Genomic DNA, 19,215 nt, shown 5'->3' with positions numbered 1-19,215 from the left:
TGATTTCAGTCACATAAATTGTCTTTGGCATTTTGGTTCTCATGTCAATTGCAAAAACGGCCTTGTACATATCGGAACAGTATTTGCACATATGCTTCCAGTAAGGAATGTAGAAAATGTTCACCACTTCATCCCTTGCCAATTAGTCCCATCTTAGCTTGATCCACCGCTAATCTTTAGCACTCTGCGGTCACTCTCCGGACTTGGGGGTCCAAGAGTCGGGTCGGACCCGGCTTGGCCACTGAATCTCACGAGATCAAAGTTTTCAAATTTACTGAACACCTGAGCGTTCTCTTTGAAGTTTACCGCGGCCAGGTAGGTATGGCACATGCTTGCACATATTGACGATACTTTTCTAAGTCAAGTGGTGTCATTGCTGACATCGCCCCGGCCAGGGGAGAAAATGCACTACCCCCGGGCCGAGGTACGTCCATGATGCCCCCGGTCCTGAAAGACGCCAGGGAGTGTGGTAGGGCCAGGGAGGGCAGCCCCGTTGATAGACTTGGTCTCAACGATTGCATTGATGAAGGTGCTAAAGATGATGAAATAATAGGTTTACTGTTGGAACTATTGAGAGAAGCAGATGAAGACGACGACGAACTTGTCCCTATTATACTGTCTATAGAAAACCCAGGTTTAGACGAACTTGAACTTGGTGGCTTTTCCGGTTTTTCCAAAGATTCCAGTTTTTTTAACTGACTCGATGTACCTGAACTCGGCAGCCCCAAAGCGTTTGGATTCAACCCCGCCGACAAGTAGGCTGAATGCTGTAGATGAGACCGTGCGTAGTCCCCCGGGAGGAAGGAAAAATGATGCGACAGGGGGGACATGTAGGGGTAGGGGAGGCCCGAGGGGGACGCTCCGAAGGCCGCCGGGTGGGCATGGGCTGTGAGGAGACTGTGGTGGTGGAAGTACGGGTCGGCTCCAGACATGAACGCCGTGGGCTGTTGCATCATATCGGGGGTATGTCGCTTGTACCGCTTTCGTCGTCTTAGGAAGCTGCCGTTGTCGAACATGTCCTCGCTGGCGGGGTCCAGGGTCCAGTAGTTTCCCTTTCCGGGATTTCCCGGTTCACGGGGAATTTTCACAAAACAGTCATTGAGGGAGAGGTTATGCCTGATGCTGTTTTGCCAGGCAGGGAATTTCTCTCTGTAATATGGGAATCTGTTCATAATGAATTCACATATTCCTGACAATGTTAGCCGTTTTCTCGGTGACTGCAGGATAGACATGGTAATCAAAGCGATATAGGAATAAGGAGGTTTTACCATGTTGGATTTGGTTCTTGTTTTGTCTTCCAACTTTTTACATGAATCGTCGTCGTTACTGACGAAGCTGCTGTCATCGGCTTTGGTTTCCTTACTTTCGTTGAGGTCTCCATCGATGTCACTTCCGTGGAGGGACAGTGGGGATGAGATTGGGGACGGAGGGGGAGAGTCCACCTCTAAATGTTCATCATCACTGCAGTCCTCATCTCCTCGTGTAGTCTGCATCAGTACGGAATTTCCTCCATTTAAACAAATATTGTCTCTGAAGCCTGTGGGGTGGCTCTCGGAGCCTGTGGGAGAGGATGTCATGTGTGTCTTTCTTAGATCCAGGTACTGCTCGTCAGGGATAGCTGCCGTGGGGTGGGGCCCGGGTCGTTCCATGTCGTACCGCATCTCAGACGCCAAAGCAGTAATGGTGAAAATTTTCAGTCCGTGAACACTTCAATAAAAATTGTCCAACTTGCGAAATCACCAAACACGTCTTGTCGCACGACCGATAATAATCATTGACTGACTTGAGCTCGAACACGTAGAGCCTGTACTCTCATGGCGTGGAATGACAGGAGGTTTTTCAGCGCGTGTACTAAGATGCCACTATGCTAAAGGCGGCCACCCAGAGAGATTTCTATTCGTCGACTGACGCCGTACAATGAGCCAAGACTCCGCCTGCCTGTCAATAAACCCCTCGCGAAGATCACGTGACTAACCAGCAGCCGCTCTGGTCGGGGTATTAACATATCAATTCGCTAGTTGAGCGTCGTAAATCCGCCCCCGACGATTAGCTGGTTTGTTCAGTCAATATCCCCTCACAAACGCCGCTAAATTTTGAGCCCTTCCACGCGGCTTTGAAACAAAATGGTGCGAAGAAAGGCTGGTACTCCCCGATTTTTTCCCTCTTTATTAAACAGGCCTGGTTGTGGCAATTAATTTTTCGCTCTCTGATTCGTCTTACCCGAGCTAGTATTTTCCGCTCAGTGTCCCACGCTGGCTTTTGCTAACAGCAATGTTTATTTTTCAGACAGCTTTTTCATCTTTCTTTGTTACCCCAATTATGATGGCCGAGTGATCGCACCGATGAAGTTTAGTCTCATTGAAAAACAAACACTTTACATCCTATCCACAAATAGTTGGCAATGAAAATACCTCAATCTGGCTAGCACATGCCTGGACCTCTGTCCCTCCCGACACTGGGTGGGGGCTACGGGAGGGGACATAACCCTCAAATGCACGGAGTAACGCTTCAAGATTAGCCTGTAAGTTATGCATTTCTTTTATTTCAAACAGGTTATTTTGCAAAACCAGCATATTTTTAAATTTCGTGTCACATGTCTTCCACTATCGTCTTTAACGGCAGCGAGTATTATCAATGCATGTTTATTTCACTCGGCGATCATCGCTGTCACTCTTGATAATATCACGTTTCATGCACGTGTATTTCATGACGGGCCATCAGAAAACACTGACAGTTTTTTTAATCACAATATGTCTCCGAAATATGGAAACCAGATGCTCCTGGAAAATTGAATGGTACATACTACTGTATTAAATCCCTTTCACCGGGCTGGGGAGGCAAGCGTCTCATTTCTAGACATATGAACATCATAAATCTCTTTCAAATGGACAAGGGTTGTAAATTTCAACTACGATGAAATCTGCGTTATTCTAAGACACATTCACAATTTATCCTTTAGAATGAAAAGCACTGTAGATGTCATTTATCACAGATGTTGTATATTTGTATTCCTTGTTTTCATCCCAAAGAGATTTTCGCTATACATTGCCTACGGCTGCTGTAACGACTTGGTTAAAACTTTAGCAGAAATTGCAATTAGTAAAACTCTCAGTGACTAACATATACTTAATCACCAGCTAAAAGCAATTAATGAAAAATCACTGTTTTCCTTTTTGAGAAATAATCTGATTTTGAACGTAAAACTAGACACATTTTTAACACAGAAGAATACCAAAAGTAAATAACGTGTAATAAATTTATCAAATAACAGATTCGTGTAATAATTGTTAAATCGGCTGATGACAAACAAAAGAATGTACCAGATAGTAAACGTTCTTATGATTCAACGTGACTCATGAGCGAGATTACCCAATTAAAATTTCTTTTATTGACAAGAATTTCTTTCACTGCGATGCATGGGCCTCAACCGAGGGTGGAAATAAACACGATGCCAAAGTGCTGCCTTTGTCTTATTTGTGGAGAAACGCACGCAAATCGGCTTCATGTGAGAGGTGTTTTGTTGAAACTGGTCGTATGAAAACAGTTGCAGCTCCATAATTCGATTCATGGAAGAATGTTATAATCACAGTTATCGTTCATAATTTATATTTCAGTTGAGTTGTATTTTTTTCAGAATTTGAGTTCAAACCAAGTCATATGACAAACCAGTTCTGTTTAGACATATAATATTATGGCACCATTTGTTAAATTGTTGAAAAAATATATATTTCAGGATTTATAAAAATAATTGATATGATTCCAGCGTTGTCATAAATAACACGGGGATTTTCATGTATCATTGACGAATGAAATATTAATGGAATCTGTCGTTGTAAGTGTTAATCCTGAAATCGACATGGTCTCCCGTGAGTGACGGTGTCGATTTCACAACAACGGCGAAGTGGTGAAATCTGGCAACGGTGTGTGTGATTGGGCGATTATTGCAATAAACTTACATCATGAAATTACCCTAAAATATTTACACCCGAATCACATCATAATCTGTCAACTTTCATCATTATCTCTCACTTGTCCATCAGCGGATTATCGCAAACCTTTTGTTTGTAATCCACCCTGGCTTCACCAGAGTGGGGCCACGAACACACACAGAGTGACAATTATATTATGGAATATATCATAAATTACTCAAAACCAGCACTCTCAAATCTTATCAAACCACAGTCTATATTTACTATGCTTCAGAGGCCAAACATCATAACCACCCCTACACCATAGATACAGGTGTTATAAATTAAACATAGACCCAGTTGGCCGGGGCGGTTAGCTACATTTAATTACATTATTTAAGGGATAACGGATGTTTGTAAACACAGTGGTCATAAAAAGTTAAGGGGGATTGAACGTAGTACAAAAGTGTTGGATTATTGTACACATTCGTGTACTTGCTCCCGACTGAGACCTATTTATTTCATTGCATAAGACAGTATGTGTTCTTTAACTCTGTTTAATCCAGAACCGGAATTCCTCGCGGGGGGTGTTTTAATTCCGCGAAAACAAAAACATCTAGTAACAGGACGTAAACAACATGTAATAATCTGTTTCCATTGTAGGTAACTATATCACTTCACGCCATGGCCTTTGATATCACCTCGGTACAATTATCCGCACCCTGGGCCCCCCTCCAGCGTTAAATTCGCACCCTCTGCGCGAAAGCAATGAAACTACATCATGAGCCCCGATTCATGTTGAGAATATTGTTTTGATTTAATTGTCTCATCAGTAATAATAGCTATTAACAACCCGGTACGAGATCTCTGGCTACCGTGGTGTACATTTCACACCCGTTGCAATAAACAACAGAGTATCGCTAGTAATATCTACCTCGCTTTTGTCGCTCCCGTTTTGATCTATCGCCGAGCGTCACTGGGGGTCTTGCTTGGTACGGGATTCGAGGTATTAACCAGGATAATATTTACAGTTGTAAAGTTCTCTCCAAATGTGTTTTACTTCCCAAGTCTTTAATGTCTCTCGGGAATTATGAGATCTCTATTTTGTGTCAATAGTCTCATTTGAAGATGGGATTTATTCCAGGTTGAAGCGATAGTCTTTGAACTCATTACGAATGTATTAATAATCTTCACTATAGATTTTAGAGTTATTAAATAAACCCTTCTGCTATTTTTAATATCAATATATATATAAAATACATTTCCTTATTGAAAATATGATGGCATTGCAGTATTTCAGTCCAGATTATCAAGTATAACGTATGGAATTTCATAATCAGAATAGATTTTAAACAATATTTGGAACGACTGAAAAAAGATTAATCCACGTGTAATTTTCTAACGCACCCCGTTGATATATTTTGATTATATGAGCAGCCATTGTATAATATTGGTTCTGATTATATTAACGCTCTGAATGTTGGATAATGGAGAATAACGAAATGAACATGTGTATTATTAATCAGCGCTATAGTTGAAAAACAACCAAAGCCTGAAATCCAAGAGCTTTGTAAATTACCTTTCAGGAGGGTTTAGGAGGGTTAAGTACAGAGCTTATTTTCTAAACCGTTTACACAGAAAGTCAGACATAAGCATGTGATAGGTCTGGTTCATTATTTCCATATCTGCATCAACAAAGCATAACGCATTAGTAAGTGGAGTATACAACGTAATACACACACACTCGTAATGCAGAACTATACTTTGCATATTTCAATTCTAACTATAGTAAATTGATGAAGAGGATTAACAGTAATGCTGTGTTCAAAGACGGACGATTAATCAAATTATTTGTAACTGGCAAAATATTAATCCAATGTTGGATACTTAGTGTCACTGTTGATAGACTTTAATCATTTGTGACTTTGATTCCATCTATTGTTAGATGTATTATTTTGTTCATGAAAAAGATGAAATAGTGCTTAAACTCTTGACATTTGTAAATTGGATTTGGAATTAGATTACCGAGAAAACGAGATAATGTTTATGTCAGGGTAACTAGTTAGAACAGCTGTCAACTTTTTCATGTCTATTTCAGTATCAATTTCATATTCAAACAAACTATCAAGTTTAATTTCATTTCGTCACATGCTGTAAACGTGACAAGTATCGAAAGTGTTTAAAAACAATCCCTTTGGATTATAATCTTCAATTGGCCGTATCTTCCTATCCGGTTTTAACAGGCCTGTAAAGATGGCATGGGGAATTGGCAACTGTGAAATGCATTACATTGTCAATTGCATGATGACATAACAAAACCCGTGCGGCGAGTGAAATCGACAACAACAACTGCAGTGGTGTCAGCCCCACGTTAATCTCTCTGCCAGCCACTGGCACACCGCACGTCAATCAAACCACTTCTAATCTATTTCACAAACTCGCATATACTCAGCACCAACTTCTAAACAAAACACACCAATTAGCTATGTTACCCTTTGTATAGTTTAACAGGTTGACCAATTTATAAGGTGTTTATTTTGTTTCGAAATTTGATTAATTGCAATCAGTGTCTTTTGTGCGTTGTATTGCATGCAGAAATTTGTTGCTGATGTGTGTATTTTAGAATCAAATTATTTCGCGAATGCTGATAATGTAAATCAGATCCGTGTTTAAGGTAAATAGATGATTAAATAATAATGATTTACTCTTTAGATATCTTTATGCGTTTTAGAAACATCCTTGAAGTTGAGATGTGTTACACAGAATAAAAAAAAAACACTGTAGACATAAATTGTTGATATGACACTAAATGACGTCATATGACATCTCAGTCATTGTAACCGTACATATGTACACATGACTCTTTGCTTGTCACATCTGTACACATGATAATGAGCAACTGACTTCGCCTCACAGCCTAGTCAGTTACTTCAAGATCCACACACTAGCTCTCTTATTAGATCTACACTGGTATCGAGTCCCATTTGTTAAGAAAAGACATGTTGACAGTTAAGAATTTCAATGGTACTTCTGATTTAACAACAAACAGTTATGTATCTCAACTTCCCGGGTGTGCATACACAACACTTGGTGCAGACACAGCAACTTTCAAGATATGCTTTTGAGTGGTCCCTGTACCTTTGCAAAATGGGCGCTTAATAGATCAAATGATGGCAGTACGATGTTGTAATGGGTTTTTCTATACAAGTCATCATTGCACTTATTACGTATGTCTCGTGATATGCCGTCACGTGTTTGTCTGGGTAGAGTTATAATCAGCCTTTTGGTTTTTGTGAGCAACTCACTGTATATCACTTTGAAACATAAACTATTCCTCAACCATCCTCACCGTCTCCTCACTATCTCAGTATACCACCCAACTAACTTACAACCTACACACACTAAACAATTTAAGAAAAAAACTATGTCTGTAATGGTTCATCAACTTTAATCCACTAATGTATGCCTGTGATTTGACATAGAACAGCTGAAGACGCAATGGACATATGATTGACAGATGTAAATCACGTGTAAATCTATTTCATTTACACTGTTAAGCTCCTCAGCGCGTATCCGGAACATCTACAGATACTATCTGAATGAGCCGCTGTACGAAAAACGTGTTCGCCACATTTTTACGGCATAGTTCGAACAAAGATGGTATCAAGCTTTGCTTCGGATAATCCATCGTAAATGTTTCTTAGTCAAATATAACAAATTGTGATCACGTGCTTTCAAAGCCGACTAAATATTTCGGCTCGCGGGAAACCCTTAGATCCCGAGACGGATTCATTTCAATGATAATTGACCATAAAAAGACATTAGCATTATCACATAGCTGACAAGGGTGATAACGACAGGCCTTTACAACAGAGGGAAGGGAACGTGGTTACCGAAACCGCTTGATTGACAGCTAATGACAACCACGAGGGGAATGTCATTTGATATGAACTCCACGCGTGGTAATTACTCAAATAATGAAAATGACCACTCTCTAGGGGGAGATAACTCTTTAGTGTTATGATGGAAGTCCGAGAATATCTTCAAAGTGACATATATTTGAAGGGCTCGTTTTCCGATTTGTTTTATTAATCAATTGCTATTGTCCCACATCAAAGTGTGACGCATATGTCTTAATTACTTCGCTGAAAGTTTTCAAAAGGCGGGAAAATATGCACTGAGTATTTAAATTAATGGTTATATTAACGTTTCACGCTGGTTGTAGGAAAGACAGACACAATGTTTAATTGTGACACTTGTTAAGTTCGTTTCTTTTCAGTCAATGAAAACATACTTTCATTTTTTTCCAAACTGCTAATCATATTTTCATTTAGACTTCAGTTCCAAACTGACAACAACGATAGTATATTTCAACCGGTGGGGTGGTAACGTTTCACAAATGTTAAACATGCTAAATATTGACACTCCTTTAACAATTTCAACTGAACCAAACATGCATGAACACTGTAGATCAGTAAAGACAATATGGTTGCCAGGTCGTTGTTCACAATCACCAGACACTTTCGCTATCTTTAAAATTTGATAACAGTCTATTTGGCCATACAGAAACTGTTGCGACTTGTTAAATTATCTGTTTTATTTCATACCATCATTGCCCAACATGTTGGTATATGTCTCATATGTTATGTATACATGTAATCTGTCATCGAGATTAAGCCCACAACATAGGCACCGTGAGGAATGCGTTTAATCAGATAAACAGATGTAACGTTTTACATGTTCTAGTATTGCTCAAAGCTTCGTTCAGCCAACTCAGGCCTCATGGTAACACAATATTTTCTCTGGATGATTGCATGCATTACAATGAAGCTCACGGTTACCTCATGTAACCGTCGTGCATATGCAATCATAAACTTTTGGAATTTGAAAAAAAAATTGCAATATTTTCAGTGATATTCATGGAATATCACCTAAAATAACCCTCCAAATACCATTTCTCACTCCCATCCTATTCGCATAACGTCCGTTTCATTTGTAGCTACAATCAACTAAGGCGTATGCTTTCTTTTATGCGTCAGTTTAGTTTGCTCAGTCGATATGTACACATTGAATCATTGATAATATTCGCTTTTTCGTACCAGTTACGTCTTATATAGATTGACAAAGCATTAATGTCCCAATTATCAAAAAAGTTGAACACGAAGGTAGGACGTTCACAATTCTTCTGTTCAATGACAGCGTCTAGGTATACCTTCCCTGGTAAGTCATTCAGTAAGCCTGATCGAAATGAGGTTTACAATTTGGAACATATACAACTTAAAATGGTATCTCTTTGACACAAACGTAAGAATGAATTATTGAATTGGAGAAGTGTTTGAACGAAATTATGAAGAACGAAAAACGACATAACGTCTTAACTTATCTCCACTTACACGAGGCTTCACAAATTGTGGATCTGTTTTCTAAAACAGATGAGGACACACAATTGCCCAGTTAATCTGTAAAAACAACAGTTCTCAGATTTGCAGTGTATCATTTTATGCTTAACACGTGATTTGTTTGTTAACTTATCAAGAATATTTCATATCTTGTTTCACATGTATCTTTATGCTTGAGCTTTATGTTCTCTAAACTTCAAATTTCTGTCGCATAAATCACCAGTTTCTCCGGCGACAAAGTGTAATCGAGGTTTATGTTAACAAATACCAAAGAAAGCAAACAGAAAATTCACACAATTAAACTTAAGCCTCTCTTTTAAGGGTCTGTGTATATGTTTTTCGTGCTCACGGTAGCTTTGCTTGATTAATATTGCATGTCTAAATTCCAAAGCTCGGAATTAATTGCCCCAAAGTGCAAAATGAAATCATCTCGTTTGTTTTGCACGGAACGACCCGAAATCATTTGTTTATGAAAGCATGATGGAATATAGGCAAAACAGAGGCAACGATTCTTTAAAATCAAGATATATGTTTACAAGAGTGGCCAAACATCTTCCAATCAACAGCTTCAGTTTTAACCAAACACTTGAAAGAATCTTTCTATAGTTTAACTAATTTTCGGCTCTGTTTATCTACAAACCAACATGCCCCGTTTATCATACCATATTTAACTTGAACGTCATGTTTCATTTTAGTATATTTAATTTAAACATCTCGTCCAACAGTAACATGTAGGGATATTTCAGCGAAGTAAATCCGGAATTTAATGAATACATCATTAGAAGAAATTAATCTTCACCTAGCCACACGTCCAATAAGCTTGTATAAATTGTACATGATATGGTACTCAGTTTGAAGAAATCTCAAACAGAATTGATAAACTTTCTTAATTGTCTACCAGCAATTAAATTTATCAGATACTTTTATTTTTATATGAAAAAAATACTTCGTTGTTTTTTCCTAACAAACACGAAACTATAGAGTAGAAATGTGGGGAACTAAAACCACTCTAGTTAGCTGATGTAATGCAACAAAGTGATATGATTTAATTAAAACTTGAAAAGTGGATGCTGCAATTATGAATTGCCAAACCTTTTCACTGAGCGCAAATCAGAAATCAACTCAAATGTCAAATCAACTGAATATATCGGCAGGACCAGATTTAGTTAAACACAACTCATCCATGTTTCTTAAAATCAAAATCTAATAATTTGACTTGATTCACGCAAGTAAAAAATACGCATTCATGTTTCTTCGCTCAAATCATTTAACTTTAATGAATAAAAAATATGTTTACAATTCAGAGAACTTGACTTTCAGCAAAAAATCTGGAATCGCTAAATATATAATTAATTATTGAACAAGAGAGCAAACATATATCCCGATTTGGTTTTCACAAACCAGATTTGCATGTTCGTCACTGGTGAATTATGCATGAGAAGCAATGCATGGTAATGCATCATCTATTGTTGTGCGTTATTTCGATTCTCCTCTCGTACCATCAGAATTAATTATGTAACGACTGTCACCCCGTTCTGAATTCACAACGCCTTACCCCTTATTGATTTCGGGAAAATTTCGAAAGATATTAGTGGCATTGTCAAAGAAGCGCACTGGAAAACTATTGGTACATAATCATAAAAGCAGTTGACGGCCATAGATAACAGAGCCGCTGTTTCAATAATCTCAATCAAACAAAGTATGCATGGTTGTCCAAAATGAACCAAGCAAAATATGTGGATACGTAAAGGATGTATATGATAGGTTTTATGTTGTTATTTTTTAACAAATAACGGTGGCTGTTTTCATCCAAGTAAGTTGTATACATATATTTTTATTTTGCTAAATCTGTATTGTCATCCGATGTCAGTTAAAGGGCAAAAATGTGGGACAATTTCTGTTTCTGTATGTACAAGATATGCATGTGCAGATCGCTTTGAATACTGAGTATTTTACCATAAATAACACGAGACGGTCATCCTCGACAGTGAAGTGCATTATATCTGGATCTGTTATGATGTCCAACACGCATCCTCTGACATAATACAGTTCTTCATATTAGATAGTGACAACAACGTACCAGTTAATCGACACTGCATGTTGGGGCATAGGACTCGTTTTCCAATTGTGCACATAAAGGTTTGACTGTCCGACCAAAATGATGTTCGCTCAATGCCTATTTTCGTTGCCAAATTCCCTAATTTTAATTGTACCACATGTTTTTCAGGCGAACAGTTGATCTGCCCATCACAGAAATTGACATGCCATTGCATGTGTTTATGACTGGTGCCACCAGTCGGGCAAGGTGCGATCACATTTCGTGAACACTTGATGCCCTCGCTATTCGATAAGGATTCAAAATCACGGTATAGTGGGAATCATATTAACGACTCTGTTCCTGGAGATTTCTTGTGGATGTGGAAATTGTCTTGTAATCAGTACCACTACGCGTTGACACCTGCCTCAAGTTTATTGTCGTCCCAATCCCCGATATTCTGTCCATACTGTGATGTCGGCATCACATTAATACACGGCACCTTTTAACGGTCAACCATAAAACTTCATTTTCCCTTTATGGAGCTAGTCCGCCATCCATCATTAACGGGTGAAAAGGTGTAGTAGAGTTATTGACGTGAACCATTAATCTTACATATTTGTAGTGGGGAAAAGTTTGAAATATTAACCAATATCACGTATAGGTACTCTCTCAATCTATGCTGGGACATAATACGTCAACTCAACAAATACCAGCTTCGTTTATCCGCCGAAACAAATTCCCTGCAGTGCAAGAAACAAAACAGCAGTGTCAATTCCATGAATGGATGAGCGAAAATCAGCGATGACACCAGGTGTTCGCCAAAAAAGAAGCTTCACTCATACATTTTGCATACTGCTTATTCATAGTGAAATTAATGTTATTCCCGATAGTAGAAGATGTTGGGTGGAGGTTCTGCCATAATTAATCTGAACAGCCCTATGTATCACATCGTTTCCTAGATTGTATCCAACCAGAAATTGGGTTTGCCTAAAAAGTTAATAGTTATCAAAGCGAATACCTAAAACAGTAATAGAAATACTTCAAATTTCAGGTCCGGAACTTGATACCTGGGTCAAACACATCGCCATCGAAAAAAAACCCATTGCTTCTTTGTTTCATTGTAGTCGTTATCAAACATGGATGGATACTGTCTTTTCTTTAGCGCCTTTTGTGCTTAGAAGCTCTGTAATCTCGTTAATTCAAAATACTGCAAAATCAAACTGGTTCTATTTAATAACATGCTACAAATGTACATAGTTACATATGGTGTCTCCGCTAGATGGGTTCGAGGATAAACTCTTGATACAACTGCTGAAATGAACATGAAAAGATACGACTGTTATTATATTTCAAATATATGGCGACGACATGCTGATTTGAAGGACCTTTGCAAGTCCAGAGCTAATGATTTCGCTTTCGAGATTGTCTGTGCACGTAAATACTGCCCTCTCTGGACTGTATTCAGAAAACATATGCTCAACGTCATCTGTTTGTCACACCAGAAAGTGCAGGTCAGACTTGTCATTTGCTTCCTTTAGGTTTATAACAAAAACTCTCAAGGCTTACTGCCAACCATTGGCACATTAAATCTCAATGCATCGATATGTAGTGTGTCGGAAAATGCCGTGTTATGGTATTTGCCCAGTCGTCCTTTCATACAGTCTGAGTGTCCGTTGTCCGGTTTGGTGACACAAGCGGTGGGTTAGAAAAACGGTCATACTGTGTCGGATCACCCCTATGTGAATCTTATATTGTTTGGAATTTTTAAAACAGATTGCTATTTTATCTCCGAACATCCTTGGTCTTTAAACAGGGTATCTTGAAAACAAGGATAACTATTTGCAATGTACAAAAAGACGGTAGTCAGTTTGATTTCCAAGTCTCCATCTCGGATTGACTTCTGATCATAGAAAATTCGGGTTAGAATTGGTCTTCAGTAACCCATGCTTGTCGCAAGAGGCGACTATTGGGATCGGGAGGTCAGACTCGCTGACTTGGTTGACACGTCATCGTATCCCGTGCTTCTGATCACTGCATTGTCTTTTCCAGACTCAAACAATTACAGCCTTCCACCACATAGCTGGAATATTGCTGAGTGCGGCGTAAAACTAAGCTCACTCTCTCTGTTTATATTCGCATGTGAAGTAACAGATACTCGCCACACAAACAGGCAGAGGACAGGTAAATGCAACTTTCCAGTGCCACTAAAGTAAGCAAACAAAATCTTGACGCGACAGAAATCAATGCGCTATTGCATTTGATGGAATGCAAGCAGATGCTATAACCTGTGGGTACATCGACAGATAGGTTTCAAAACGTCATTGAAATGTGTTCCTTGATTTAGGTGGATCCAATGGTCAAATCAGGTTTAGCCTGCTGGTTTACAGGCAGTTTTAGGCGTACAAAGAACAACGAATTGAATAAAAAAATCGAATTTCCTATTTTCGCCTTCATCATATATACAAGACGAACTTGTGTTGTTAAACCATGTAGAAACCACACAGCCCAAACCCTCGCATCAATTGGTTCTAAATGTATAGAGGTGATGCTCCGATATTCCTTTGAGGATATTTTTGTGGAAACGTGACATTTTGACGTCTTGAGAATGAATAGCCACAAAATGTTTTGTTTTATCATATGTCTTTAAGTATTGTCGTTCAAAACAAATCGTTCGGTCAGCAAATTGTCCTTTTCAGCGTTTTCATTTCAAAACAATAAACAAGGAACGCACATGCTATATCTCGGATATTACAGTCTTTTGAGGCAGGGGTGGAGGAACACCGTTACACACAGATGTAATCGTTCTTAGAAAACATCCCATTGTATCTTTGAATGAAATCTGAACCTTGTATGTGTAGTATTGATGACATGCATGAGTGATTTAATGAAAAAACTCAAAATCCCCGTACAACGAAATGTGACGTGCATAAACAGGTTTGAACAATTGACATCCTCACCCCACATGTACCCGTGTACATCTGCTGAGATTCATGTATGTTATTTGGAACCGGTACCCCTTCGCAAGAGTATCCTTTGTGACGATTGTAGTGGAAGAATCCTGATCTAAACTCTGTTTTAACCGTGCTTATATATATTAAATTCTATCTATACCGATATTTCCTCCTGTACACACTGACAATACTGTTTCAAACTGAGGGGATGTCACAGATTTTTCTTTGGAACAAAGACTTTGGTATGCAACTTTTGCTCAAGTAACAGCAAGTGTTTATATTTCCAAGGGCCAGATGCTGACTTACAAACGAAGGATTTCGCTGATGAAGAAGACAATCGGCTGGGAGAAATGCCGTTTTGAATCTTTATTTGGAAAAGTTGGGTTTGCAAAATACTTTTTTATTCAAAAGACTAAATCAACATGGACTAAATCAACGCGATCAACCATTATTTAGCCGACAATAGCCGTTACGCTTGTTTCCGAACATTAAACGGTTACACAGCATATAAAATGTAATATTCATATTCATGAATTATTGATGGGGGCTTTTCTTGACGAAATAAGAGTAACCTCCCTTTAATGGATTGCATTCGTAACACAACAATAATACATTATTTGTCCCGATCACGTCTCCCGCCTAATGACTCTTATTACATATGTACATTGTTCTCATTTTCAACACTAATAGTTGTTCATGTCAATATTTAGTGTTATTTAGCTTTGAAATGCTCCGGGAGGCATGCTTTTGGAAGAAATATATCGTTACTAAAGTAGCTTATTAGTGATAATTTCATTCACGATATTTTTCCAAATATAGCCTTCGTTTTTCTTGGGTACATAAGATGTTTGAAAGATCAAAAATGGGGGAAGTAGACCGCGTTCTGTCTATTGTTCAAGTTGAGAACGGAATAATGTGCTTTGAAAAATCAAATATATTTGTTTGTAAGGACTCAGCGTCTATTGTCTTTTCCGTAACCAATTTAGCAAATGAAGTGAAATCGACATGATATCGACATGATAATTTATGGTCATATGTTCCTAATCACCCTGGATGTGTTTTCTGTGTGGAAAAAGAACGGATACATAGGAAATCCAAATATTATCTTTGTTGGGAGGGGCGCAGTAAGATGATGTCATTATGGACATTGGGCATGCGCAGAACGAACCAGACAATTGTGGAAGAGCATTTGTTTGTCTGAAAATTCTGTCTGGCAGCTAATGAGTCTCAATTGACCACAGAAAGCTTTGACCACGGCTAAAGAATGGTCAGTAAGAGAGATCGAATATGGAACAATAGGTTCACAGTGCAACACACTGGTGTTGTATTTACCAACTCCGATCATAACATAGTCCATAAGACCTACTATCGGCAGCTATCGTTTTAACACTGAATAGAGCTACCTTGTTTTCTTAGGATATCGATTATCGCTGGAATCGATGTCAGTTTCGGCACGAAATGGACACATGTTTGTAGAATGGTCTTTGCCCACACACCAACTGTTAAGGAAGCATGGTGAAAATATTTAACGAAAATTTATTTCTGGCGATTGGTATTTGTTTGGGACAATTGCTACTCCCTTTGAATTTGAAGTAATCGGATTTAGTGATTTCGTGATCAGAAAAGAAAACTCCTGTTGATATATGAAGTTTCTGAGGTCTTATTGTATTTGGATAGTACAAATATCAACATTGTTAAAGAACTGACCTCCCTGACCTCTGAAGAGTAAATCATTCAGCTAGTACAGGAATAGTAAGTAAAACCGTCTTGACGATGTAGTGATTTAAAACACTGTATACCAAAGAACACATTTACATAACAACGAACAATTCACATTGTCACGACATATGGTAGATTTTTGCGCGTATCCGTGTTAAACCATGTCTTGGAATTTAGGTATCATCATCAATATCATTTTGATAATTTGTTTTAAAGAAAAACAACAATTCCTATATGTGTTTATTTATTGTTAATGGGTTAGTTTCCAGTCTATGCAAGGTGACTAAATGATTAGGAGAAGGCATCTGGTATTTTGTCTAAGATCGTGTCATCGTTGGACTAAGGCACTGGGTGTATTAATTTCATACTATCAAAGACACGTGTAGATAAATCATCAAGGCTGTCATCTTCTAACTGGAGCAGCGTTGGCCGCGAATGAATGAATGAGTGAGTGGGTGAGTGAATGAGTGAGTAAATGGATGAATGAATGAATGAATGAATGAAGAGCTGGCAGAAGGGGGATGTACAGAGTTGCCTCTATTGGTGATACCAGAAACCTAACACCGTAGGTTCTGAGACCTTATGTTACTAGATTTGTCAGCAGTTGTCTTTCCTCCTGTCTTATACGTGGAGAACTGATCAGATCTGCGTAAAACTCACTCACTCACTCACTCACTCACTCAAGAGCTTGCCCAAACGACGATAAGATGACCACGATTTAATGTTGCCAAAACGAAGCTTAAAGCCATACTCGCTCACTTTTGGAGACAATAGCAATATCTCCGTTACGTTTTAAGTTACAAACTTAAGTAAATCAAAGTTGGTAGTTGCACTTATAGGCAACTCACACACGTTCATTGTTCCCAACTATGAGTGAATGTGATCATGTCGTGACGCCGGTTGGTTGTAAAACGACGTAGTTATGATTTATAGCATCCCATATTCTCAGGCGTGAATGAGTGAGGTTTTGCGGTGACGCTATGTAACAGCGGGTGACGTCAGACATGGGTCTCATCTGTTGTATCTGCGGAATAGAACCCAGACCTCCCGTGCGACGCTTTGCCCGATGGGCTAACCACCACCCATCATCGTTAAGAATTGTCAAGAACACAAATTTGCATAAAGTTGAGGTCTGCGCATCATTAAGCGGTGAGGAGTGTGTTGGTTGACGTAGTTAAAGCCAGATTAACACCTGAAAACAAATATAGCCGTGACAGCCAGAAGATGATGACCACGTTTTGGTCCTTAAAGCAATGGTGCGTTTAACAATCAGCGAGTTCTGTCTTCCACAACGTATATTCATCTGTAGACAGTAACCTAAAGTGATTTTAGATGAGTATTGTACGTTATCTACATTTTATTAATTCATCTATCAATTACGCGTGCATTGTACAAATAGTACATGTCTCTTCCATATCGAATTGGTTTTACAGAAAAAAAGCAAACAAACATGATTGACAGATATGTACAAACACAGATATCGAAATCACTTTCGAGACGCGGTTTTCATCACATTTTTTTCACCTTTACCATTGTCCCCCTGGTGAATAGACAAGAGTAGAAATGTGTCGCTTTTAACCTGGCTAAAAATAACCGCGTACATTAAATCATTTTCTGACGAAGTTCACGTGGAGGAATCATTACACGTAGCTAAAACCAACAGAAAAACATAATTCCTGCGACACAGAGCAATTGTGCTGGAATACTGGTCCAAAATAAAATAACACTGAGATGATGATGTCGTATAGGGGACATAATATCGTATAGATTTTCTCTACAGCCAATATTGTTCATCCATGGCTTCGCATAAATTTATGCTGCTGCAGAAGTCTCGTCTTATCCTCATCTCGACGCAGGTGAGCCAGTACATTATCCGTGTAATTGATCAAAACGAATAAAAGAAGAAGCGGTGTCAGACGGGTTTGTAAAAACATTATTGAGTCGTTGAGCAAATGTATACATGTATACCAGGGACCAAAAGGAAGCCAAGGTTTCTATGGATTTATTTCTTTGTTGCCAGGTGCCCTTGAGGGTTCATAAAATGGTTATGTATCTTGTCCTATTTGAACGTAAGAATTATGTTATCTATATGGTTTGTTTCTTTTAGGTGTATTTATATCTCAGTATAAATGAACTTCTTGTATATCAAGACGAAAACGACGTGCAATCATTCATGATTATCTTGGTGGGATGATTCATACCAGATGCATACGATGCCAGTAAACATCGTAACATACATAATATGCACACTGTTTTTGTGAAATAATATTGTCATATTTCCATTCAAGATTCTTCGACGAATTAACGAATAAATTGACATAGCGTTTTTGTGTAAAAATCGTCTTCTTTCTATCGCTGTCAGCCCTCCTATTTATCAGGTGTTGGGAAAACCAACATGCCCCGTAGTTTTGGGTGACTTCATTCTTTTCTGAAACAGGAATTCAACAAATTCCTGGTTGTTTATTATGCTAATAGAAAATTGTCAAAATCGAAGTAAATGATTCAACGGTAATATATTGTTCCTGTTCCCGTAATGTTAAGAACACTGCTATCTTTTTATGACTTCTAAATTTGATATTTCAAGAAATGAAATGAAAATATTTTGGACAAATACAACAAAGATGGAACTTCTTTGTTAATAATTCATTATTCCCTCGATAATGCACTACAGAAAAAAACATATTATCTTATATCGTTGAGGCGAAAACGATCAATGAAAAGAAATACTTTGTCCGTTTTAAGTTCTGAAAGAATCCGCTTCGTTTCGGAAGAAAAGCTATGATTTAATGAGTTTGAGAAATTTGTATTCAACCGTGTGGTACAAACCCGATGACCCTTGCTACAAAATATAAGCCCTGTCTGACAGCCAGGGAAATAAGATTGTCACAAAGAGAAGGCCTTTTGCAGGTGTACAATTAAAGAGGATAAGTGCAGTATAAACACGGCCTCTCAGTGGCTCAGCCCTCGCGGAAGGCGAGCTCTAAATTTGAATTAGTTTGAGAAAGTTCAACATTAATAACATCGTTTATAAGCGTTATGGGAATATATAAATTAGTCTAATTTTTCCACGATTTGCACGTGCAACTATTCAAACACCTCCTTCAACGGGTTCACAATCAGGCTTCTATTTTGATAAAATACTCGTATGGGAGGCACACAAAAATGCGTTTTGTTAAAACATAGTGTCGTTAGTAAACATG

General features: G+C 38.4%; 1 protein-coding gene across 1 annotated transcript; it reads right to left on the bottom strand.

The window, feature by feature from the left end:
• Positions 1 to 234: 234 nt before the first annotated feature.
• Positions 235 to 1,661, bottom strand: LOC137290425 (forkhead box protein D3-A-like). The gene has a single exon (XM_067821351.1). It carries the CDS (start codon positions 1,659 to 1,661, stop codon positions 303 to 305), a length of 1,359 nt encoding a protein of 452 aa, XP_067677452.1. The 3' UTR covers positions 235 to 302.
• Positions 1,662 to 19,215: the final 17,554 nt, after the last annotated feature.

The sequence above is a fragment of the Haliotis asinina genome, chromosome 7, assembly GCF_037392515.1.
Source record: "Haliotis asinina isolate JCU_RB_2024 chromosome 7, JCU_Hal_asi_v2, whole genome shotgun sequence".
NCBI classification, from domain to species: Eukaryota; Metazoa; Mollusca; class Gastropoda; order Lepetellida; family Haliotidae; genus Haliotis; species Haliotis asinina.
This window is presented reverse-complemented; position numbering and strand designations above follow the sequence as displayed.

Excerpts from the sequence above, each read along its gene's own strand:
- LOC137290425 (XM_067821351.1), bottom strand. The coding sequence starts at position 1,661 with ATGCGGTACGACATGGAACGACCCGGGCCCCACCCCACGGCAGCTATC.